Source organism: Lutra lutra, chromosome 3 (genome assembly GCF_902655055.1).
Source record: "Lutra lutra chromosome 3, mLutLut1.2, whole genome shotgun sequence".
Taxonomy (NCBI): Eukaryota; Metazoa; Chordata; class Mammalia; order Carnivora; family Mustelidae; genus Lutra; species Lutra lutra.
In genome coordinates, this window is record NC_062280.1 from 94,958,179 (window position 1) to 94,985,849 (window position 27,671).

At 39.8% G+C, this 27,671-nt stretch overlaps 1 protein-coding gene across 1 annotated transcript in view; it reads right to left on the reverse strand.

Moving 5' to 3' along the window:
• Positions 1-27,671, reverse strand: part of THSD7B (thrombospondin type 1 domain containing 7B) — a 742,649-nt gene that overhangs the window by 577,000 nt on the left and 137,978 nt on the right. The window contains exon 2 of the mRNA XM_047722487.1: positions 4,826-5,636. Within this exon, the coding sequence (XP_047578443.1) occupies positions 4,826-5,636 (811 nt within the window). The remainder of the gene's footprint in view (positions 1-4,825; positions 5,637-27,671) is intronic.

Genomic DNA, 27,671 nt, shown 5'->3' on the forward strand with positions numbered 1-27,671 from the left:
TTCCAGGTATGCAAAGCTGGTTCAACATTCAAAAATCAACTAACGCAATCTAAATCTAACATATATTACAGACTGAAGTAAAATTACACCATCATATCTATGCACACAGAAAAAGCACTTGACAAAAACCAAAACCAATGAATGACAAAAATTCTCAGCAAACTAGGAATATAGGGGGAGTTCTTCAACATGATAAAGAATGTTCATAGGGTGCCTGGGTGACTCAGTTAATTGAGTATCCAACTCTTGATTTCAGCTCAGGTCATGATCTCAGGGTCATGAGATTAAGCACCCCCTGCCTACCCCAAACAGGTTCTGCTTGAGTTTCTCTCCCTCTGCCCCTCTCCCTGTTTGCACTCAAGCATATGCTCTTGCTCTCTCTCAAATAAAAAAAGTTTTTTTAATAAAGAGAATATCCACCAAAAAAACCTACATTTAGCATCATTCTTAATTGTGAGAGACCAGATGCTTTCTTGCTAAGATCAGGAATGAGGCAAGGATGGCCATCCTCATCACTCCTATTTGACTTCAAACTGAAAGTCTTAGATAATACAATAAGACAAGAAAAGGAAATGAAAGGACTACAGATTGGAAAGGAGGAAATAAAACTTCTTTTGCCTGCAAATGATATGCTTGTCTACACAGAGAATCCCAAAGAATCTTTATCAACAATAATAACACATAGTCCTGGAACTAGTGATTGTAACAGAATACAAGGTATATAAAAGTCATTTGCTTTCTTGTATACTAGCAATGAAAAATTAGAATTTGAAATTAAAAACTCAATGCGTTTGTATTAGCACCAAAATATATGAATTACGTATCAATCTAAAAAATATGTATTAAGAGTTACACAACAAAAAGTAAAGAACTCTGATGAAGAAATCAAAGATGTACATAAATGGAGAAATATTCCAGGTACATGGAGAGGAAGACTCAATATTATCAAGATGTTATTTCTTTGCAAATTGCTCCATACACTAAAATCTCAGCAAATTATTTTGTGGATATCGAAAAAAGTTGATTCTGAAGTTTATATGGAAAAACAGAAGACCCAGAACATTCAATACAACATTAAAAAAAGAACAATTCAGAGGACTGACATTACTCAGCTTCAAGACTTACTTTAATGCTTCAGTATTTAACACATTGTTTTACTGGCAAATAGACAGATAGTGGAATAAAGACAGAGTCCAGAAATAGGTCCACATAAAAACAAATAATCTTTAAAAAAGGAGCAAAAGCAATTCGATAGAGAATGTAGAGTCTTTTTAACAAATGATCCTAAAACAACTGAATATCCACATGTTTAAAAAAAAAATGAATTCAGACATTGACCTCATTCTTTCCCAAAAATTAGACTGGATAATAGACCTAAATGTAAAATGTGAAACTATAAAACTCCTAGAAAACAATATAGGAGGAAATCTAGTTGATCTTAGGTTTAGGAAACTTATTGTTGTTATTTTAGATGGAACACCAAAGAACAGTCCATGAAAGAAACACTGATAAATTGGACTTCATTAAGATTTTAAAAAAGCAAACAAACTTCTTCTCTGTGCAAGACACTTTTGAAACACTCAAAAGGTAGGCCATCAGTTGGAAGGAAATATTTTCAAAACACATATCTGATAAAGGACTAGTATCCAAAATATACAAAGAATTTGCAAAACTCAACCATAAGAAAATCACTCAAAAAATTGGCAAACGATCTGGACACCTCACCAAGAAAGATAAACAGATGGTAAGTAAGCATATGAAAAGATGTTGAACATCATATGTAATTAAGGAATTGCAAATTAAAACAAGATACCACTACACACCTATTTAAAAATGGCTAAGATCCAAAACACTGACAATAGCAAATGCTGGCAAGAATGTGAAGCAATGGGAACTCTCATTTATTGCTGGTAGGAATGCAAAATGATACAGCCACTCTGGAAGAGAGTTTGGCAGTTTCTTACAAAACTAAACAAACTCTTATCATAAAATACAGGAATGTGCCCACTGGTATTTTTCCAAATGAGCTGCAAACGTATGTTCACATAAAAATCTGTAGATGAATGTATATAGAAACTTCTTTTTTTTTTTTTTAAAGATTTTATTTATTTATTTGAGAGAGAGACAGTGAGAGACAGCATGAGCAAGGAGAAGGTCAGAGGAGAAGCAGACTCCCCATGGAGCTGGGAGCCCGATGTGGGACTCGATCCCGGGACCCCGGGATCATGACCTGAGCCGAAGGCAGTCGTCCAACCAACTGAGCCACCCAGGCGTCCCTATATAGAAACTTCTTAACTGCCAGAACTTGGAAGCAACCAAGATGTCCTTCAATAGGTGAATGGATAAGAAATTATGATATAGCCATGCAACAGAATACTGTTGGAGGAGGTAATCAAGAGGGTGTGACTTCTAGTTGACCCTTGGTCTGGACCTGGGCAACTGGAGGCGCCTCACTCCCTCCACTGTCCTGGGAATATACGCTCTGTACACAGTGGGAACTTCTCTAAGGACAGAGCCTCAAGGGAGTAATGTGTTTTGAGACCATCTGGCGGGGGGGGGGGGGGGGGGGGGGGGGGGGAGTAATATGTGACTGGCCCCATTTAAGGCCTCTATATAAACTTTTAAGATGTGGCAGGTGGGTTCATAGATCTACCCATTTTTGCAGCCACCTAAAACAAGCCTTGTAAGTAAGTTCTCTTGCTTAGTAAAATGCCAACTACCAATCTGGAGTGGTCTGCCTCTTTCTTTGGTCTCTTCTTGCCCTGTGTATATAGGGTAGAGGTGGGGGGTAGTTTGTAAACCAACAAACACTATTCAGTGATAAAAAGAACTGAGCTATCAAGCCATGGATATACATGGAGGAACTTCAAATACCTATTGTTAAGCCAAAGAAGCCAATAAGAAAAAGGCTAACTACTGTATCATCCCAACTATATAACACTCTGAAAAAGATAAAACTATGCAACCAGTAAAAAGATCATTGAATGTCAGGGAACGGAACTGGGGAGAGGAAAGTTGGGATCAACGGGTAAAGCAGACTTTGGGGCAGTGAAACTATTTTGTACGATACAGTGACAGTGGATACATATCATTATACATTTGTCCAAACCCATAGAATGTGCAATACAGTGAATTCTAATGTAGACTATGGACTATAGTACTATATATATATTTTTTAAAGATTTTATTTATCTATTTGATAGAGATTACAAAGTAGTCAGAGAGGCAGGCAGAGAGAGAGGAGGAAGGAGGCTCCCCGCTGAGCAGAGAGCCCGATGCAGGGCTCGATCCCAGGACCCTGGGATCATGACCTGAGCGGAAGGCAGAGGCTTAACCCACTGAGCCATCCAGGCGCCCCTATAGTACTATATTGATATGGCTCATAAATTGTAGCAAATACACTACACTGATGCAAGATGTATGAAACTGTATGTGTGGAGGGAAGTGATGAGAAGATATTTGGAAACTCTATTTTCCACTCAATTTTTTTGTAAATCTAAAACCACTCTAAAAAATATAGGCACCGAATTAAAAAACAAAACACGGCAAAATCAAGCAGCCTAAAAATGAAAACATTCTCTGGAATATTAAGAAAATGGTGTCTACAGAATCCCACACACACATTCAAACAATAATCACCCAAATCACCTGCTTAATCTTTTGGGCTTCACAGGGGCAGGCAATAAAAGGCAGAAAAGCACTTTTCAATGGACTTGCCAATTGCATATGGCATAAATCAGAATGAAGCAGCAAAGACAAAATACGCTCATTTGTGAACTCAAAAGAAAACAAAACAAAAAATCACCACATTACTTTGTTCTTCAATAGCAGAGGTAGTCTTTTGAGCCTCTCCCAGCCAGTTGTGGATTCCAAGAAAACAGTAACTGATGATAATGATTAATTCTAGGGATGAGCGGTTCACTGTTTTATAATTTAAAGCACTAGTGAAAGGCATTTAAATTTGGAAAAAACTTGGTAATATACCAGTGCTTCCGTTTAAGACCTTCTGGGGAAAATTAAACACAACTTTGAGCATATTTCTATATACTTATGTCATGATTTTTTTGGTACCAGAATTTAAAGTAAAACAGTTACAAATAATTTTTAAGCCTAAACTATCCTTTTTAAAAGTTGTAGTCCATTTCCTTTACAGATTTGTAGTTCTGTTTATTACTGAGCAAGGTAATATTGTTTTTTCAAATCAATGCCATAGAAAGCATTCATTTGGATGGATGAACTTACTGCCATTATTTCTTAAGAAGTAATAATGTATAATTATTAAATAAGTAAAAATTATTACTTAGTGCCATTAAGTTAATGGATTAACTTTCTGCCATTATTACTACAATAAAAAATCTACAACTAAAATGTTAAGAGAACCTTCTTAATCATGAAAACAAAAGTAAACAAAAACAAATTTTTAAAAAATGAAAGTTGTGAAAATGATAAATGTTTGCCTAACTTACATACCAAGTTTGAGAGTCAAATGGAATTTTTACTATTATAAAGAAGGGCTCAGTCTTTTATTACTGTAGTAACAGTAGAAACCTATTTTAATTGGGTGATATTTTTATAAACCGTGGTAATATATGCCCTATCCTATATAGTTGCACTACTAACTATGGAAGAATTCAGAGCCCTGCCTGGTCTATACTCTGAAATAGTCATAACTGAAACTGAAAACTTCTCCGATGAAATTTCTAAAAATCCAAATCCCAACCTGGTTATGATGTTCCCTTCATAGGGACTCATAAAGAAACCTTATGAAATAACGTTGTAAAATATCTAGGTGAATCGAAGATAAAAACACCGAAGACCTCTTTACCTTAACATGGCATTTTTCCCGTCACTTCTGGTGCACCAGACCTGCCGGGTTTGATAACCTATGTCTAAGTCCCAGGGCTTGGAGAGGTGATGTGGCTTGTAACTTTGATGTCGAAAGGTGACTTGCTCCTTTGAATCAGAGCTAAAATCCAGAACAGCTCTTCCACTTAGGTTAATTTCTTTAAGATGAGGCAGTCTACATTTACTCCACGGTCCTACTTTAAGGCTGAAAGTATATTCCTCTTCGCCAAGAGGACAGGAAATGGGAGTGTCACAGGCCCTGGACTCGGTCAGGTTGGGGCACTGAGACCCGCCATACAGAGGGGGAGCAATGGCCGCCCGCGTCCTGTGCTGCAGTTGCTTCTCACAACCCTTGCTGCACTCGGACCACGGTGAGAACTCCGAAACGATACAATCCCGGGGGCAGGGAATGAGGCAAGCTTGTTCTGTGGGCGGCTGAGGGGCAAAGTGTTCACATATTTCATTTACGACCCTGGTTCTGTTCAACTTCTGAACGCAGCCCACGGTCCGGTCCTGCAGCCCGTGCTGCGCCGTCACGCACTCCGCGGTCCGAGGCGGGGCTTGGCCGGCGCTGGCGGGAACGAGCACGCAACGGTGCCAGTCGGAGACCTCCCACTGGAAGAGGTCGCCGTGCCAGTCACACACCCGGAAGCAACTTCTTTCCTTGGGAGGCCTGTTGTTCTCGTCGCAGTTAGATAGGGGACTCGTCCACCCTTCCACGTGGAAACACCACAGCGCGCGACTCTGCACTCCTCCCGGTCCACAGTCGCCCGAACACCTTCCCCAGGGGCCTATGGGCCAAAGACAAGGGCGTCAATTACTCAGAGGTTCCATGCCGCCATCCACACAAAGATGGGTCAATTTGAACACTTCCCAACACGACCAGTATGAAATTACGGATTTGAGTGGACAATATAAGCTGGTTGTTAAGAGCGTGGACGCCCCATCAGTTTGCCTTTGTTACAATCCCCACTCGGTCTCTAACCAGCAATGTCAACTTGGACCAGTTACTTCCACTTTCTAAGCCTTCGTTTCCTTAACGACCTAAGAGACAGAATAAAAGCACTAACTTGCAGAGCTGTTCTGAGGATCAGTGGTACAAGGTGGTGCCAATACACACTTAATAAATGATTGGATCATTGTAATCATTATGTTTTAAAGCCTATATATCTAACTCAATATTAATACTTCCTAGTTACACAATGTTTCAATCTAAAAGAAAAGCCCGGGGCGCCTGTGTGGCTCAGTGGGTTTTAAAGCCTCTGTCTTCGCCTCAGGTCATGATCCCAGGGTCCTGGAATCGAGCCCCACATTGGGCTCTCTGCTCAGCGGGGAGCCTGCTTCCCCCTCTCTGTCTGCCTCTGCCTACTCTCTGTCAAATAAATAAATAAAATCTTTGGGAAAAAAATATAATAAAGAAAAGCCCTAAACCCAGGATTTTAATAAAGTAGAATTTTTCATGTTTCCAAGCCTTCAGCTCAATACAGCAGGTGGCTCAGAAGAGAACTATGTTTTAAAAAAATGACCTGCCAAAGTATCTTAAATATACTTTCATTTGCTAAATAGGTGTCCCCGCTTTGGGATTTTGCTTGCAGAGTGAATTGCATGAAAAAGAAAGTACCTTATGGGAAAGGATACACTAAAAGCAGCAGCAGCACCATTGAACTGCCTATGGAAATTCTGTCCCTCTGACCCCTGAAATATACCCACTTTGATTTCTCACAGGTATTAAGTCTGGGTCAAGCTTCCAACATTATTTTGTAATACACCAAACCTTTTAATTAATGAATATGTTTTCATGGGAAAGAGTCCCACAAAGAAAGGGACAGATAAAAGAACATCCATTGATGTTTCTCACAGTTTTGCAACTAATCCATAGACCTATCAGGCAACCTTATCCAGAAGGCTGACGATATGTTTCATAAGGATGGCAAGGTATCACATTTTGTGTCAATGGGAAAAGAATACTTTCCTCTCTTTCATTTTACTTAATTGAAACATGAACCTGAGAAAACTTTACCAACTTAACCATGTAACCTTTGCCCCTGCACTAGGATGTGATAATAAAGGCAATTCACATCCTGAGAAATGTTTTAATTTACCTAGGTAAGAGAAAGAAGGTGCAGTCTTTCTCTCTTCCCCCAAACCTGATCAAACACCCAAAACTTCATGAAATGTGTTTTTATGCACATCCATAATATCTCTAGGAACAGGAAATGTGTATGGAGTACATCCCACTTAGGAAGAGACATATACATCCCCAGAGATAGAGGTATCTGAAGTTGTGGTCAATATGCTGCAGTGAGGATCTCTCACTTTTAAAGCAGAGGACAAGTGTTCTTCCTCACAGCGTTGTCTGGATATGTAGACCTACTTGCCAATGGTTTCTGTCACTTTATGAGTGAGATTAACATAGAAAATACCCTCATGTCCTTTCAGTGTCCCCATCCTGGAGTCTCTTCTTGCTGAAGTAGACAGAGGAGTTTCATTGAAGTAAGTCACCTTTTACCCATAGAAATGCCCTTGACGCCTGGGTGGCTGTCGTTGAGCATCTGCCTTCCGCTCAGGTCATAATCCCAGGGTCCTGGGTTGAGCCCTGCATCAGGCTCCCTGCTCAGTGGGAAGCCTGCTTCTCCCTCTCCCACTCCCCCTGCTTGTGTTCCCTCTCTCACTGTCTCTCTCTCTCTCTGTCAAATAAATAAATAAAGTCTTAAAAAAAAAAAGAGAGAGAAAGGAAGGAAGGAAGGAAGGAAGGAAGGAAGGAAGGAAGGAAGGAAGGAAGAAAGAAAAAAAGAAAGAAAGGAAGGAAGGAAGGAAGAAAAGAAATGTCCTTGAGTTTACCCACACATTGCCCAGGCACAGTGTCCCAGCACTGACTGCTCCTGGGCACAGTAAATGAGCATAAAAAATGGTACTCTCAGCACAAACTGATTTCATCAACTGCCCATAATTCTGGTCATTTTCTCCTCGATCACCCACAATTTTGTGCTTTGTTAATTGCGATGTTCATTGCTACATGAAAGTCATTTACAGACTTCATGTGTCCAGATGTTCTGGAGCAATCTCAGTTCAAGTATGCCATTCCTTGTCCATCATGTCAGACTACATATGCAAATTTTCATTATTGTCAAAAAAAAAAAAAAATAGCCATGGTTACTCAGTAAAGAAATACTTCCAAAAATACATCCTTGTAACAAACTTTAAAATCTAAAACCAGTTTTGAATAACATAAAACGGCTACTGGATGAAATTGAAAGTAGCTCTTTTTGAAAGTACTAGGTTTCTAAATAATGGCGGTCTGCATATCTTTATTTGTTAACGTATCAAATACATACAATTTTCCCCTTAGGACTTTTTGTGTAAAGAAAGAAAGACCAGACAAATCAAACCATTTCTAACCAATCTGAAAAAGCTGATATTAAATTTAATTCATCTAGAACATCTTACAAAGTGATCTTTATTCTTACTTTTAAAGCATTTTACTAACACATTTTCTTATTAAAATGTTTCCTTCTTTTAAGTTTTTCAACTACTTTCAAAATTGTTAAGGTAGCTATTTTTTCATTATTTGAAATCATTAATATTTTAAACCGTATACATTACTATCCTTCACTTAGCCTTCACATTCTTTGTCTATATAGAAATGCATCAAACAGCAAAAATTTTCTTAGATCAAGGGAAGACAAAATATAACTATTAAGAAGTAATTATCACCATTTGTTAAGGGCTAGCAGTGCTGTGCTAGGCTTGGATAGTACTAGAGGACTGTTACATATTCAAGAATTTTACCAGGTGGTTGTTAAATCATTCATACTTTGAAATCAACCATGATGATAGTATTTACACCACACTACAAATCAAGGCAAATCAAGACATTTAAAAAACAAACAAACTGAAGAGGTGGTTTGTCATATACCCCTAGTGATTTGCCCAGTTCCTTCCTATTCCTACAACAGTCCTCTGACATGGGGCTAGAATGCTTATTTCATCAGTTGGGGAAATGAAGCTCAGAGCAGTTATAAAGCATATCCAAGGTTACACAGCTAGTTCGGGGCAGACTAGAGTGGGACTCCAGATCTGTGAGACTCTAAGCATGGGCTCTTGCCCTGCATTTGAAAAGAGTCTTTTCCAGGGTGTGCATTAGTATACGCAATCCTAATATCACAAGGCAGATCTGTTTCTTAGCTTAGCTATGATCCCTCTGATCTGTTCCTTTGAAAATGAGTACAAGTAATCAAGGTAGTATGTGAGCAACGATTTCCCCCTCCTAGCCCTGGAAATGCTGATAAGCACTAGTCAGTACATTTAGGAAGGCACAGTCAGGGGAGAATAGTTTCCCCTCATGTTAAAAGCAAACGTTGCAGGGACACCTGGGTGGCTCAGTTGGTTAAGCGGCTGCCTTCGGCTCAGGTCATGATCCCAGCGTCCTGGGATCGAGTCCCACATCGGCCTCCTTGCTCAGCGGGGCAGCGGGGAGCCTGCTTCTCGCTCTGCCTCTGCCTGCCACTCTGTCTGCCTGTGCTCACTCTCTCTGACAAATAACTAAATAAAATCTTTAAAAAAAAAAAAAGCAAACTTTGCAGACAACAACATGTAAGTAACAAGCAAATACAAAGTGAATTGTGTACACTTGGAATAAATGAAAAACAAATTGCAAACAAGATATACAAGATGGAGACCAGACCTCTCAGCAATTAACCTGCAATACTATAATTTGCATCTCTCGGGCACACAGAAAAAAATGTGTTCCATGATTTATTCACTTGTGTTTGCCTATGAACTTTAAACATACACACTAGCGAAAATCACATAGCCCTGAGGGATTTTGCCATTTCAGAAAACATGCATATTGAAGTAAAATGTGAACTACAGTTTGAGAAATCTTGTTTCCCTTGTCCAAGCTCAGAAAGAGAACATATTAAAGTTTTGAGCAGTTGCATGGAGAAAATGAATATCACCTTTAAACTTTCCACATACATAAAATGTGATTATAGTCACAATATATATCTGAGATAAATAATCTAAAGAAACATATAGGAAACCCATACTTTTAAACATCAATCATTTTTAAGATTTTGTTTCTTTATCTGACAGAGAGAGATTGAGCACAAGCAGGGGAAGAGGCAGAGAGCAGGAAGCATGATTTGGGGATCCAGGACCCTGGGATCATGACCTGAGTCAAAGGCAGATGCTTAACTGAGCCACCCAGGTGCCCCATATTTGGTATTTCTTAATTGAAAACAGGTCCCAAGTAATACAAATAAAACAAAAGTTTAATTAGACATAATATGCATTTAAACTAAAACCCATGCTGTGTTACATTCTCAGAAAATACTTCAGTGGTATAATAGGAATAATAATTCAGTACTTGTTTACCTGGATCAACATTATATAAAAATACCATCCACCTGCAAGTCACTACCTTTTCTGTGCGATAAACACAGTTGCATTGGAATGAACAGCTAAATATTTTAAATCACATCAGTTTTAATTAACATGCTAGCATTTTGGTTTAGAAGTAAAATCTTTGGATGCAAAAGGGTGGCATGGATGAATTCTTGGACCGCATTCACATTTAAGACGCTGTGATTCCTTTTTTTTTTTCCTGCCTGTGTTTTTGCAGAAAGTGCAAATATGTGGATGCTCTAATGTAATATTCCCCAGAAGCAGAAAAGTGCTGGCATGTTTTATTCTCTTAATTAAGTTACCCTTAAGTGGATTAGTTGAGATGAATGTATCTCCCAATCTAAATCATCATATTGAAGAAGACCTGCTGGGTGCCTGAATTTTAGGTGTGGCATTCTCTAAAATGCCTACAACAAAGGAAAAAGGGAACTTAAGTGGTCAGGAGAACAAACACATTCTGGTTTTTGCACAGCATTTGCCACCATTTGAGGCAGCAACCCTGACTTAATACCATTCATGCAATAGGAAAAGATGTTTATTTTACTGTGCATTTTTTTTTTCAACCACAGCTTTTATTATCCTGACATTGCTTTATTTTTAACTTGGGCAATGGGGTTGAGGCATGAAAGGAATGTGAATGCAAAGCTTTAATATCTTAACCAAATTATCTGTGGATAATTACTATACCAAAGCACTCATAAACCTCAACATTGAAAAAAAATAACATTGACTCACTGGTAAGATGTCTCACCTCCAAGAAATAGCTTGAAATTTATGTAGTAGATTTGACTTCCTAAAAAGCCTTCTCCTCTAGTGTGGAGTAATTAAAGTAATGCTTCCCTTGCACAGTGGACAAATATCTAAGAAATCATACTTTCTAAAATAAATCAAAGAACCCAAAGAATGAGAAAAGAGTAGCATCTGAGCATTCATTCACTAAAATAACAATTACTAATCAGCTGCCATTTGACAAGTAGTGTTTTAGAGTCTGGAAATATAAAAATAAACAAGACACCAAGTATCTCTTACAATATCTGTGTGCTAAGTGTAATGCCATTTTCCTCCTGACGAGGACATCTGGTCTATTCTGCAGGCCTACCTACACTTACTTGGTACACAGTTGAACACTGAATGTATTGGTTCCCAGAGCTCATTAGACCTAACGCAACAAACCAGAAACCGAGAGGGACCACTGGACACATCTAGAAGCCAGAAGAGATGGCCATTTTCAAGTCTGCATTTTTGAATTTATAGTCTTAATTAATTACTCCTGCTAGAAGAGAATGCTCAAAGCCATGCAGCACGTCCCAAACTTACAGAGAAAACCTGTTCATTTTACATATATACATATGTGCATATGTGTGTGTGTATATATATATATATATATATATATATAAAACTATATTACTATATATATATAACTGAGTTATGCATTGGATATCAAGAGAAACACATGGAAAATGGAAAAAAATTTCAAATGAGAAAAAATTAAAACCATAATGTATTTTATTTTAAAAAGTCCATTGTAGTTTTTACAGGAACCAAAAAAATCCTATATTAATACTAAAACTATTTTCAAAACATATCTGTGGTCTGAAGGATATGTGCGCTAAAGTATTCCAATAATTCTCATTAGAAAATTTTAACAGCAACAGTTCAGAGCTAACAAATGTAACTTCATTTTCAAAGGTACAAAGATTTACTTTTGAAGACAGTTTATGAGTCCACGCGAGGACACCGCGGAGCATTCAGACTGAATATTTATACTTCCAGAAAGCATAAAGCATTGTTACTAACATTCCAGGCTCTTTCTGGATGTTTGTGTTTTTGTTTGACACCTAACAGCACGTTCTAAGTCCATTTCATCTTTGTGGACAGATGTCTCTGACTGAAAAGCAAAGTGCCTCTGTTACTTATCATTTATGATTACAAATTATTAGTTGCCAGTGGCTAGAACATCCATTAAAAGTAGCTTGACAGCAAAGCAGATTACAAATATATCTGAAAGACTCATCAGCTAATGCAAACACCACAGAGACAGAAAACCACCTTTTAAAAATTGTTTATCAATATTCCTGGTTTGAATTCTACTTTCTAAAACTTATGAAGCCTAAAAGGAAATCTCAAACCTCATATTCTTCACCGCATTCTGACATAAAGTGGGTCCTTTCTGATCACTAAAACCTATGGCCTGCTAACTGCCTCAAATGTGGGAAGGGAAAGGTAATGTGACAGCCGACGGCTTTTGGAGGAGGAAACGAAGCCCAGACAAACCCAATGGGTTGCCCAAGGTCACACAGTCATTTGGAGCAGAAAGGGGATGGACAGTTCCATTCCGGACACCCCGTCCAGTGATCCTTACACTATATCATGCTGGCTTCTGTTGTAACGTCCTAAGACTGCAAGGGAAGAGTAAAGGCTCTGTAAATGGTTGTGACCCAAGATGTGTGGGAGGGGAAGGAGGAAAAACATAAAAATAAGTAGAAATTACATAAAGACAGTAAAACACAAGCAACGAGCACCTGTGAATGTTGAGAGTTTTCAGTCTCCTGCACCTGGAGTTTTTCCCAGGGGCCCTTCACAATGTGTTATGTGAAATGGAATCTTTTCTGCCTTTGCATGCTTGAGAACACAGACTAAGCTACTGTTCAAGAACATAAAAAAACTACAGGGGGGTCACCTGGGTGGCTCAGTCCGTTGAGCATCTGCCTTAGGCTTGGGTCATGATCCCAGGGTCCTGGGATGGAGTCCCACATCAGTCTCCCTGCTCAGCAGGGAGCCTGTTTTTCCCTCTGCCGGTTGCTCGCCTTGTTTGTGCGCTCTCTCTCTCTCTCTTTCTCCAACAAATAAATAAAATCTTTAAACAAACAAACAAACAAAGTCCAAGCATTAGAGCACAAATGAAGCCCTGGCACTGATAAGGAATTCTCTATCCCTGGAGTAACTATAACAATTAATAATAATAACATTGTTTTGAACACCTACCATCTTCCCAATACCATATGTACATTGTTGATATTGGTCTGCTTTGCTAGATGAGACCATCAGAGCATGAGGTTAAAGAACATGCTCCAGGTAAACAATTCCTGAGGGCGCCTGGATGGCTCAGTCGGTTAAGTATCCAACTCTGGATTTTGGCTCAGGTCACCATCTTAGGGTCGTGAGATCAGCCCTACATCACGCTCCGCACTGGATGTTGAGTCTCCTTAAGATTCTCTCTCACCCCCTCCCTCCCTCCTACCCCCCGCCACAACACCACTCTGTCTAAAAATAAACAAATAAGTAAAAATAAACCAGGTTAAACAGCTCAGGAGCCCTGACACTGGCCTCTCTAGTTCTATCTACTCCATGCCTTTTTTTCACAACAACTGCAGTTCAACTACTTTTAGCAGCCATATCTCTTGAACAAATGAAGCCTTGCAATGCCCATTAGATTACTATATTTAGAAGAGGGTCTTTTCTAGGCACAGCTGGCGTGAGGGGCTCAGGGCAAAGCCACTCCTCTCTTGCCTGAAGCCCTTCTCCCCTGCGGTGGTCTCAGCTCAATGGCATGGCTCGGGTATGGCTCCGGAACTCCTGGGGCTGGGACACTTGTCAACGAATATTTATGGGGTGTTCTCATCCCATAAATATGGCTCCACTCAACTTTGACTTTACTTACAATAAATGCTTCAGCAAAGCCCTCGAGATTCCCTGGAGAAGCAGAAGAAAATGATTTACTCAGCTGTTTGGTATCAGTTAAGTGGAAAAGGCAAGGAAGAGGATGCCAGAAAGAGAGGAAAGCTGGATCCCACATGATGTTCTTCTGAAGGACTTTCTCTCTTAGCTTATTGGCCACTCAGGCAGTGACTAAACTTCAGGAGGGCCAGAAATTTGCTTGCTTTATACTTCACAGAAAGCAAACTGGAACAGGTGCTTAGGAGACTGAAATTCTTAAGTCGTGCTCCTCCCCCTCCAAGAAAAGTATAAAGTGCTATTTCCACAGCGAATAATCAATACATGTTGGGCTTGATAAAGGAGGTCTTTTTTACTGTTGCCTTAGAGGTTCACTGGAAAAGCAACAATGTTGAGATACGTAAGTAGACTTTAAAAATACATGAAGCAAAAGGGCAGGGTGGCATCCATTTTATTTATCATTAAGCAACTCAAGGATTAATTTTGCCTATGATAAAAATTGCACTAGAGCATACTTGAGATGATTTTTTTTTTCTTAGTAATTTCAATTCTCGAACAGTTACATGGAGTATATCTGCTTCTCAATACATCTCCTCTCTAATAGCAGATATTCGTGGTGAACCAGCAAGAGAGAACAAAACGTAAGCTACATTTGAGTGGACAAACCATCTAGTTCATCCAATTTTTTCTTCCCAAAGGAATAATTATTTCAGTTTTGAAACAGCAATTTTAAGGCTACTTGAGACTCTCGTCATCTGAAAAATAACTTCCAAGTTACAGATTTGAAAAAATACCTGAGAAACAGCAGATCCGTGGCATAATCACAGTATTATTTTCTATCTAGAAACACTAGAAATACCTATTTATCCTATATAGTCTAACAAAGAGCCTAAGGATTCTATTTACAAAAAGCATCCAATCAACCACCTATCAGTTTTGTTTCCTAAACATCAATCCAATCTGGCCATGTTTCTTCATCCCAGTGTCACTCCCTCACCCAAATCACCACCTTTATTGTATAAAAAAAAAGGAGTAGCCTCTTGACTGGCCTTCTAGCATGTATGCCCCCACCCCCACTGCACCCCGGCATCAATCCTTTCTCCATACTATAGACATATATCTTTTAAAAATTCAAATTTGTACCCCTTTGGTTGCAGCATACCATCTATATGGCATTCTATGCTTATAGCTCAACCATAGCTTCCCATTCTTCTCAATATAAAGAAAAGAATTTTAATATGACATGAAAGTGCCTACCTGATCTGGCCCCCTCCCACCCCCTTCACTTCCGGTCACCTGGGCCACCCACATTCGCTCGCTGCTCTGCCATCATATGGGCCATCTTTCCATTCCTCCACTGCTCCAGCTTCCTTGCCATACCTGGGCAGGCACATATACTATTCCTCGAGCCAGATCACATGCTCCACCCTCTACTGCCAAAGTGATTCCTTTTCACTCTATCTTAAGTCACTTTCTTAGGGAACCCTTCCTTACACTCCAGCACTACTTTACTCCTCTACAAAACACTCATCACACTTGCAATTACAAATCCAACTGTGTAATTTAAACTTTGTCTCTCCCACTTGATTCTAAACTCTGTGATGGCAGAAACAGATCGGTCCTACTCACCACTCTATTCTCAGCACTAACCTAGTGCTTGGCATATGGTTAGCCTCCCACCAATTATCGAAGCTGGAGCAAATGGCATTGTAGGAAGCAGATTCGTGCCTAAATAGAACTAGGAGTAATGTCACCACCGGAAACTCATCACACAAATGAGTTGATGGTTTTGCCCAAATGAGAGGAAAAAAAAAAAACAAAGCAAAACAAAAAACGTCTGTTCTGTGTTTCCTTAGCATATGTTTGAAAGAAGAAATCCTCAGCGTGATGCCCAATAGAATTCTTAAGTAACTGTTTTCCACAACCCTGCTTGTAACGTCCATTATACTTTGTTGCAACTCTCTGGGCCCCTTCTTTCCAGACTCCACAAAGCCCCCGCATTGAGGAACGGGGTACCCAGTCTTCTCATGATTAGCATGCTAATTTTACCACTAATAAATACACAAGTCTGCAGAAATAACTTTGACCTCGGACACAGGTCTCATCCAAATATTCTAATTGACCCAGGAAGTTGACTCAACAAATAAGACTACGATTATCACTGTTCCTCAGAGGATTCAAATCTTTTTTTTTTTCCCCTCAGAGAATCACATATCAGATCCTATCATCCCAGCCTACCATTCACAAAACTAAAACTAAAAAGCCAGGGATGAAATGATCACGTGGGTACAATTTCAGTATAATAACAGCAACAGCAGTAACCCAGGCACTGTGGACAGACACTGTGCACAACACTTTTTTTTTTTTTTAATAAGGCAGGTTTTTTTTAAAGATTTTATTTATTTATTTGACAGAGAGAGATCACAAGTAGGCAGAGAGGCAGGAAGGGAAGCAGGCTCCCTGCTGATCAGAGAGCCCGACATGGGACTCAATCCCAGGACCCTGAGATCATGACCTGAGCTGAAGGCAGCGGCTTAACCAACTGAGCCACCCAGGCGCCCAAGTGCACAACACTTTTAACAATCATGTCACTCAGTCCTCAATGCAGCCTTGCAAAGTAAATTAATTTTCAGACTTCCCAGATGCCTTAAATTTCCAATTTCAGGAAAATTGGCAGAAGAAATGAAAAGAGAGTGAATGTGATCACTGTAGAGTTTATTGATATGATTACATTCTCTAACACCCAGGAAAAGACCTAAAAGGGAAGGGTCTAGAAAGTGCACTGAAAGATTGTTCATCTGGAACACTCCTCTGCCTGAGGAGGGGAACATGAAGAGCGAGAGGAGTAGAAGGAATAGAAGGAAATCCAAGAACTCTGCCAGGATGTAGGTTCCTGGCTGGACTCTGAAGTATTCTGTGTAAAATGTCTTTGTTTTCAAACCCTAGTGAAGCTTTGAGTGGGACTCTTATGCTGAGGGGTTGAGTTTCGGTCAGAGACCGAGTCCCCACCTTTGTGTGGGGTTGGGGGAGGGGAAAAACATATTTAAGAAGTACATTTTGTTTACAGAAACACAGATTTTAATTAGAAGGTGATGGGAAGACACTTTTTTTGGAAGAGTTTTTTTTTTTTAAGAGAGACTGTGCGTGTGTGCAGAGTTGGGGTGTCAGGGCGGGGAGGGACAGGGGGACAGGGAGGGGCAAAGGGAGAGGGAGAGAGAATCTTAAGCAGATTCCCCACTGAGCACAGAACCCCACACAGGGCTGGATCTCAGGACCCTGAGATCATGAACTGAACTGAAATCAAGAGTTGGACACTTAAACAACTGAGTTACCCAGGAGCCACTTGACGACTCTTTTGAGAGCCAGCACAGATAGCCTAACAAGATTGTGCCTTTTGGGTTCCCAGAAGTCTTGTCCATAAGGTTATGCCAGATGTTTCTGAGGGAAGAATGGCCTTCCCTTGACACATACCTCCTAGCTCAAAAATAAAAGCTTCCTTCCTGCCCCTTTCTTCTGTCTGCAGTGAGACTGATAAGAATAAAGATGTTGGGGGCGCCTGGGTGGCTCAGCGGGTTAAGCCGCTGCCTTCAGCTCAGGTCATGATCTCAGGGTCCTGGGATCGAGCCCCGCATCGGGCTCTCTGCTCAGAAGCCTGCTTCTTCCTCTCTCTCTGCCTGCCTCTCTGCCTACTTGTGATCTCTCTCTGTCAAATGAATAAATAAAATCTTAAAAAAAAAAAAAAAAGAATAAAGATGTTGGTATTAGTAACAGAGACAGAGAGACCATGTATCTTGCTTCTCCAGAGAGGAAATGGCAGCCTGGGGTGTCCAGGCAGAGAAAGCCACGGCCACCGAGCACCTCCTACAGATCTAAGGCCTCAGCACAGTGGGAAAGCAGCACAAAGGACAAAACACAGCACAGAATTCTAGAGAGGATAGCCAGCCTGCCAGGAATAAGGACCTTCTAGGTGATGACCAGTATGAACAGATAAGAAATTGGTGGACCTCCCAAAGAAAAAGTGGGGCCCCTGCTGGTAAGAAGAGCTCCAAATAAATAACCAAACTAAGTTAAACAAAATTATATTTCTTGTACACCTAAAGTTTTAGCTGAGCTGAGTACCCACTATAATAATCACCATGACATATAATAATTGAAGGGAATCAGAGAAGCAATAATGAACATATCCCCTACCAGCCCAAGGGCTGACAGCCCCATAGGACATTCAAGCCCTTGGCTCAAAAACACACTGAGAAAATCCATCCTCATTACCCTTTTCTAGCCGAGTGAGCAGAAGGCAGTGGCCTGAAGCCTATGTCAACCCTGTTTAGCCTCCTCCTCTCCTGCATGGCTGGAATTTCCCAGGGTGCTTTGTGAGAATCCAATTTACAATGAAAGTGAATTGAGGAAATGTCATCTGAGTTATGGGGGTAGTCTACATTTACATAATGAAAATAATTATGGTAAAGTAGCATTTATCATTTGATAGACTTAATGTTAGTACACAGATGATTAAAAAAAAAAAACTGCTGAATTTTAACAGCTTCTGGGGATAAGGAAGGACTGAGCTGCCTTCCGGCCTTTCCTACAGTAATCATTTCATCTGATTCCAGTCAAAGATAACATATCATCATTCAGGAAATCCCAAAATGTGTTCACTGGAACAGCTGCATCCTCTGAGATCAGTACGCAGAGTGGAGCACTGTTATTAAGTAAATATGGGGACAAAGCAGAGTTAAATAAAATTTAAAGTTTTCTATTACCAGGAGTTCTCAATGCTTTCTAAATATAGATTCTGAATTCCAAAGAATTTATTCCTAGAGTGCAATGGTTCACAAACATCTTTCCCTACATCATTCTTTTCCTGGAAGGCAGGGGGGGATACACACACACACACACACACACACACATATGTATGTATATATAAAATTTTGCATGGGTGACTCTTTTCCCTTAGATGAGGTTGATGACTATATTTTTTTAACCTTAATGATTTTAAATAACATGAAATAAAATTATCATTTTAACTTTAAGGTCCAATGCAACTTTCAATCCAAAGCCTAGCACTTACATCCTCTCAGGATACAAACACACTAGACCACAAAGTATAAATCAGAATAAGTCTAACTTATGATTTATAATAAGTCACCCACACATCAGAATAAATCTAAGATCTGCCACCTGTTCACAAAGAACGAAACAGATATAAAACACACAGCAGAGATCCATCTGTCCGTTAGGTGTTAGCCAGGCAATTTCGAAGACCTAGGGCATGAGATCAAAGTGCATGGAACTGTGATAAGGTTTAAGGTTGTAAAGGCACGAAGCGACTCAGAGCAAGCCCTGAACATGTCACTAATTCACAGCCCAATTAAAAAAAAAAAGTCCTGCATATGGTCCACATATCTAATTTTAGATTTTCTATGTCATTTCAAACATAGCTTGTGCTGTGCTAGATTTTACTTCAGGATATGACAAGATGTACTTTATTGGCCACGTATTAGCGGATTATAGTATAACTGCAGTAATGTAATCATTGACTCTAAGTTTGAACACAGATTTGTCAACTCTATATTCCATGCAGGAATATTCCGTAAATGTGATATTCTGTAATACCACAATAAACAGAATTGATTTAAATATATTTATACATTTATATAATCACATTCATATATTATGTTATATTAAATATAATATATACAAATTTTATATTAATGTGTGACTTATATTTAAGCCAATTCTATTTCCTACACGACATGCATGATATATTTAACTATATATGTGTATTATATAGTATATGTAAATGAATATATCATATGATAACAGATTGTTATATAATCATATTAGATATAATGTGTATGTATGTGTGTGTAAGGATATAAACACACACACATACATATATATGCATGTTGCCTGTTCATTCTATTAAACCTCTTATATTTCATTAATACAAATCAATACCCACCACTAGAATCCATTGCCTCAGTGACAGACAGGATGGCTTATCTGTATCCCCAACCCCCATCCCACCACCAGGAACCTCAAGGAGTCTTTTTCTGCTGCTCTTCCTTCTACCCAAAGACAAAGGGAGAACTACTCCGTATGCATATCAGAGGACTGATATCTAACACTTAAGGAAGCTCAGTTCTTTCTCCACACAGAGACCACACAGAAACTGATGACGCACAGAAAAATATTTCTCAATCATCCAAATAATTATTAATTTACCTTCACTGTCAACCTGTACTCTGTTGTATTTCTGTTCTCCAAAAATCAATATGTAATTCATCATGGTCTAGGTATGGAAATTTAATGTGGACCATAACATTCTACTCCCTGGGCACTAACTTACTGTAACACGCTATTAGAACTTTATCCCCCTTGTGAGTTCAGAGAATTAGTCTGAGCACCTCATAATTCCTATCCTGATGAAACACATTATCAAAAGCCTGTGCCACTTTGAAGTAATTGAAGTGCACACTTCCTAATCTACATTAAGATTAACTTGAGGTTTTCCTTTACTCTGTTCAAAACAGATGTAGTCTCAGCATGAATCTCTCTCCTCTGCTTTTTTTCCAGCTGATCACATGAGCCATTGAGTACGCTGGACGATTGACATACTGGGTCCCAGAAAGAGATAATGCTACCTCTTTGTTCAACAAGAAGAGAGAAAGAATGAAAATCAGCTTTCATACTCAGACTGGGGGGCTGGTGACCCTACAGCTCCCCTGTCTGCTTTTCCCATTAGAATACATTGGTAAGCCTTGTCTGGCCTTTGAAATTCTCACTGAAGGGTCCCTTTGGAGGTAAAACACCACCATTCCTCTTTGACCTGCCTCTTTCTTTTGATGACTGCAATAACCATTGGGGGCAGAGCAGCTCTCACAGTACTGCGCGGAACCTTCCATTCCGTCTTCCGTTCTTCTACAGGGGTGACTGCAGATGTGAACGAGGTGTCAGTGCTTTGGAAGCCTTGCATGAGCAGAGGAGGATGGAGCAGGGAGTAAGAATGGCCACACCCAAACTGCAAATCAACAACTTCCCTGGCCATCTGAGCACGGAAAATGGACAGAGGCACAGCAGAGTGGGCAAGGTTTTGCTCAAGGCAAGGTTCGACCCACTACCCTTACATTCTTATGTTTATTTTTAATTCCAAACACCTAAAGCAAAGAGTCAACCGTGGTAACTACTTTAAAACTGGAGCAAGCAGGCTCGTACAAAGTGCTCTGGAGCTCTACAGACTTGAGCCCAAATCTTGATTTTGCCTTTCGGCCCTCTGTGACGTTCAGCAGCACGATTTGCCTTGATTTTCAATCATTTCAGCCTGTAGGTTGGCAACAGACATGACATATGAGAAGCTCCTGACACAGTGCCTGGCACACAGTAAGCACTGAAGGAATAACAGGTCCGTGTGGGAGGCATGGTCTGTTACCAGGCTCTTAATCTACACGAGCATTGATCTCAAAATTGGCAGCTCACATTAGGGACCGGATAATTCCCTGTCATGGAGGACTGTTCTGCGCACTATAGGATACTCAGAGGCAGCTCTGACTTCTACCGTCCAAGAGCCAATAGCAGCCCCAGTCTCCAGGCATTGCCAAATGTACTCTGGGAAGCAAAACTGCCACAAGTGAGAACCACTGATCTACACTGCACCATTTAATCCAAACGCAAAGCCTGGGAGGTGGGTGACTTGTCCATTCTACAAAAAAGCCACATTACCTATCCAGGATCCCAGCAGTAATAAGGGGGAGCTCTAGGACAGTGAGCCAAGAGCCTGAACTCTGCCTGTGTTCCCCATCTTTAAAATGTGTATTTTTTTTTAAGATTTTATGTATTTATTTGAGAGAGAGTGATCAAAAGAGCATGAGTGGGAGAAGAGGCAAAGGGAGAGGGAGAAGCAGACTCCTTACTGAGCAGGGAGCCTGAAATGGGGCTCGATCCTAGGACCCTGGGATCATGACCTGAGCCAAAGGCAGACCAACTGAGCCACCCAGGTGCCCTTAAACTGTGTATTTTAAAGAACAATATTAGTCCACTGACACCTATTCAGGATTCTGTGTTCAACCTCTTGCTGCCTGAAGCAATGTTTATTTGACTGCATGAGTCACCTTTCCCCCATTTTTACTCTTTCGATAAACAATCTTCAGAGCCCCACCTTTCCCCATAGGTTTCAGTGCTACTTTATTAAGGATCACTTTACCATCCTCATCCTCTGCTCTAGAAATAACCTGGACTTTGGAATCCCAGTTGGGGTTTGAACTGCAGCTCTCCCACTTGCTAGCTATGGGGCAATGGCCACATAACTTAATCTTGCCTTTATGTCCTACCAAACAGCAAACCAGAGTTTGTCAACTTCACGGCTGTTTCAACAGCCAGCTCTCCAGTATAGCCTGCTATGCAGAGCCCAGCTCTAAGGTACATAATTGCAAATGTGAAGTGAAACGCTGCCCTCCATCCTTCTGTGTAGGCCCTTGCTAGAGGCAGTGGGATTCCTTTCCCTGCATTAAATGGACTTTGCCTGTTCACATACAAAAAGATGAGTCTAATCCCCCCAGAGAAACACAAATTTAGAATGACCCAACACGACAAACAGAATAACCCAACTGCCCCAGCCAGTCTAAGGCTAAGATACGGTACAACGAGCCCAGTGGCAGGGGTTGCTGGCAGCCAAAGGCAGTGTGGGGGCCCTTTTCCCAGGAAAGGGGTCAGGGTCTTCCACAGTGCAGATGGCCCATGAGAGGGCAGTGAAGACCAGCTGCCCAGTGCAGACAAATGATACCTTTCATCTAGTTGGATTGAACATGACCGTTTACCTTTCACCCCTTGTTGCAGTGATTCTGAATAAGGAGGTTTTCATAAGATGCTTAAAAATCTCACAGAGAAAATGTTAAATATTCTAATCACTTTCCACTTCTAGAACTTCAGAAATCATGCAACATTCTTGAGTAAGAGATTTATAAAAACACAAAGCCCCTCAGTGGCTCAGTCAGTTCAGTGTCCAACGCTTGGTTTCAGCTCAGATCATGATCTCAGGTCGTGATCTCAAGTCTTGATCTCAGGGTTCTGAGATCGAGCCCCCTATGGTGCTCCACACTCAGCAGGGAGCCTGCTTAAGACTCTCTCTCCCACACTCCCTCTGCCCCTGCTCATGCCCATGCTCTCAATTTCTCTAATAAGTAAATCTTTAAAAAAAGAGAGAGAGAGAAAAGAAGAAGAGGAATACATACCCCTTAAATTCTAAACTGAGAGTTAACTACATGACCATTTTGAGCCTAAACTCTGCAGAGTGAAATGAAACACTATGGATTAGGATTCTGTCTTGTGCCAGAAGTTTTACAGGGCATAAATAAATAAATAAATAAATAAATAAATAAATTTAATCCATTGATTCACCAAAGGAAGAGACCAACAAAACATTTTTTTTAATTTTTATTAGGGATTAAATAAGATGAAAATCTTAACATATAAATTAAGAACATGGGACGCCTGGGTGGCTCAGTTGGTTGGACGACTGCCTTCGGCTCAGGTCATGATCCTGGGGTCCCGGGATCGAGTCCCACATCAGGCTCCCAGCTCCATGGGGAGTCTGCTTCTCCTCTGACCTTCTCCTTGCTCATACTGTCTCTCACTGTCTCTTTCTCAAATAAATAAATAAAATCTTTAAAAAAAAATTAAGAACATTTTGGATTATTCTTCTTGTAAGTGATATGACCAACACCAGTTCTCCTTTATATATCATGCCTCATTTTAAATATCCTCTTTGACATCCCCAAAGTTATTCTTAATGTCCTCTGAATAACCTTATCCATACTATCAGTAAGACATGCATCTAATATAACTACACTGTTTATACCACCTTGTCAAACAATTGGAAACGTGAGAAAAAGCAATCTTAAGATACAACTTGTTAGTCTAGAAAATGCTTTAGTCAGATAAATCCATATTTATCGCCTTGAGAGATGTAGTGAGGAGGGCATAAAGCAAAACTGTGATCCACCCTCCCTCCAGGTTAAGACTAGTTGAAAAATGAAAATAAGGCCTTCTCTCAGACAAACGAGTATGAAGAATAAAAACAGCAGATTATACTCACACAGAAAAAAAAATACAATGTATCCCTAAAGACCCGTCCTTTTAGAACAAAAGACCAATATTCATAACATGCCATATACACATATGTTCAGTTCAGAAACATGAGCTCTATTTTCATATGGATCTTCATTAGTCTGCATAAAAGGATCTAGTATTCATTAACATTTAGATCACTTTAATATATTAGCACAAAGTATTCAAGTTGAAACAATATCCACCCATATAAAATATGAATTCAGTATTAACTAAAAATTGCATTACAGTACTATTTATAGTACTTAAATACTTAAATGTATAAACAATTCAATTCTGCATTAAGTGACTGCTATGTAGAAAACAAAGATATCAGAATTATATCAGAAATATCAAAAATTCATATTCTAAGGTACCATTTCCGGTCTCAGATTGCTTAGAATCTCCTAGGAAAGGAAGACTTAGCTAAAATCTTATCAATATAAAGAATAATCAGTAGTTACTCCAACCAATGTACAAAGGCTTTAGAAACACTGGATTAGAAAAATTTTTCACACTGAGAACTGGATGTTTCATGGACAGCAGAGTATTATAACACTTTTTTTTTTTCTCAGAGAAGGAGGAGAAAATGGGAATGATGTGAGCAATTTTTGAGGGTTTCACACCATTTGATTGTCAATCAAATGAGAGGGAAGACACAAACTTTCAGTTACAAAACAAGTAAGTCACAGAGATGAAAAATACAGCATACGGAATGTAGTTGATAAGACTGTAATGAATTTGTGTGGTGACAAATGATAACTACATTTCATAATGTATATAATTGTTGAATCACTATGCCGTGCTCCTGAAACTAATACTAAATGTCAACTATACTTCAGTTTAAAAGAAGGAGGCAAGGAGGAGTCTGGGTATGAGAAGCGACTTGACATTTATTGATCATATGCTCTCTGCCAGCCACAGTGCTGACTGCTTAAAGCACTCAAGAACATAGTGTGTGCCATCTTCCTTGCTCTTATGAACAAAGAGCTATATTGGCCCATGTTGATTGCCATTAGAAGCAGTCGCTTTTCTATAAGAATCTAACCTAAGGGTTCAACACAACATTCTATAGCTACTGATGCCAAAATATGCGATGATCCCATAGAAGTTGTTGACGAAGCTGGTATTTCAACTAAATATGGTTTAATACAAAGGGAAAAAAGTCCTTAAAAAAAAAAAAACCAAAAAGGAATGGTGGGAAACAGAGAGAGAAAATTCCAGTCCAGGCACTGTAAGACAGGGAGACAGGCAAAGACTCTGGTAGGGATGAGTAATTGTCCCTCTAAATCTGCTGTCTGGTATTACACTATGCAAATATTTAAAGGTTACCTTGCATCTGTGATAGAGATACCCTTTCAATGATATTCCCCTACTTGGCTAAGTCCCTCTGGGAAAGGAATGCACACACCATTCTGATTAAATACTTGCATAATGATGTTCTACAGACACTACAGAGTGGCTAGAGGCATTTCAAAATAGTCCTACTTAAGCAAAAGCCTATTGTGACAGCTATGTCTTTTTGTGTTTTTGAAAATCATATTGAGAAAGTTATAACAGTTCCTGCCAGTATACTGAGTGAATAATCACTCCCTGGAAATATTGGTAACGATAATTTATCTTCATCCTTCATAGTTACTCATAAGTTTGATAGTGTAACTGAGAGGGAAAAAAGAGTATTGCATTGAAAATGACTGTGAATATTACATTTGCCACATTGGTGACATTAAAAAAAAAAAAGATGTAACAGGAGGACTATGTGTGCTGACATTTCATTAAAAGCTCTGTGGACGTTTTTGTATGGCTATTAAGCAGGAACACCAGGAAATGAAGATTACCTTTCAAAAAAGAAAATCACAAGGTAATTCCACTGAACATTTTGAATTGAACAGTGGGTATTTCATGTGAATTTGTGAAAATAACTAAAAGTTGTGGCATTTGTAATAATGTCTTAAAAATACTTATAATTCCATATGAAAAGTTCTGAATCATTTAATCTTTTTTTAAGCATCTAGTGATGTGTTTTAAGTGTCTGCACATTTTGAATATGTGGAAGCACATTTTATGTACTCCCGAGTACTGCTGATGTAGTGGGTAGTATATCATCAAACTACCACGGCAGCGATTCTAAGGTCAAAGCCATTGCTTTTGGGTTTGATACATTTTATACATGATTTATGGATTAATTTTATGGAAAATATGTAAGCTATATGTCCCAAAAAGCATTTTATGGCATTATAACAATAAAACATTATAGTTATGGGACGCCCTTCCTCTAGTCATATCAAAGCCCTTTCCTGACATTAGTTAATCCTTGTAATTCCTCCTCTGAGCCAAGGAAGTATTACCTGCACTACCTTTCTTTAGAACACAGAGCACACTGGGGCTTTTCACAAATCTACCTGGATTTAGAAATACTACAAATCACTGATGCATTTATTCATTCAGTCAGTCTGTGATGAACCCTAGAAAATGGGCTAGGACCTGGGGAAAGAATGGTCCAGAAAAACAGGAGCACCACTCCATGGCCTCTTTCTTGGGACTTCTTGTGAAATGTGTGAAATACTTTAATTCATGGGGAACCATACAACACAATAAAGCAGTACTTCTCTTATCTAAAAGCTCACGCTAATAATCTGGGAACATACCTCTCTACAACATTTTCTAGCAGCAAAAAGCTCAGCCTCCAAGTAGCAAAAATATGTCACCAAGAGGTGAGCTCCTCATGCCACAGAACATTCTGAGAATTACTTTACACATATCACTGACAGGGATTGGTTAACTGGTTTCCCAGCCAGTGAGTCAAAGCAAAATAAGAAAAAAGAGAGGGGTACAGTTAAACAGTGGTAAGAAGCAAGTACTTCAGCAACAAACGGAACACAGATAGCTTCCTGATAAAAAAGAGACACAGATACACACCTCCTCATAAGGCAGATCGTTGGGCTCAAAGGTCACACCAGTCAGAGGCTGATTATTGTCCGGGGCTATGAGTCCTGGAATCCATTCTGTCTTGATGACGTTACCAGTACTGCCATACTTTCAATGCTCCCTGTATCCAAGCTCATTGCAATATGACTTTGCAGCAATTCCATCATGATGCGGAGTCTACTTCCTCATCCCCCAACACTGGGCTAACCTCGTGACTTACTTTGTTCAAAACAACGTGTTGGGAGTGACTGTACCAGTTCTGAGAGGTCTCAAGAAGCCTTGTATATTCCTGCTTCCCGAGGACTATGCCGCTGCCATGTGAACTAGGCCTGGGCTAGCCTGCTGGAGGACACGGCACCACAGGCGGCAGAAATGAATCACACCAGCTATGACCATTTCACATCAGCCAGTTTCCAGCAGGCCCTCTAACTGCCTGGAGATATAGGGGCAAGTCCAGCCCAGAGCAGCAGAACCACCTGTCTTACCTGTAGACACATATATAATAATAAAATTATCTATTATTCTGGATAAGCCTAATCTAAGACTTGAGATCACTACAATGAATCACCCCAACACCCACACATATACAAAAATATGCTTTCCTAGGCTCTTCCGCAAGCTTCACGATCCCCTTCCTTCCAGTGGAGCACTTACTGTGGTCTGTATACAATATGGACATTTTTGTATTTGTATTTATACCACCAATCTTTCTCTAC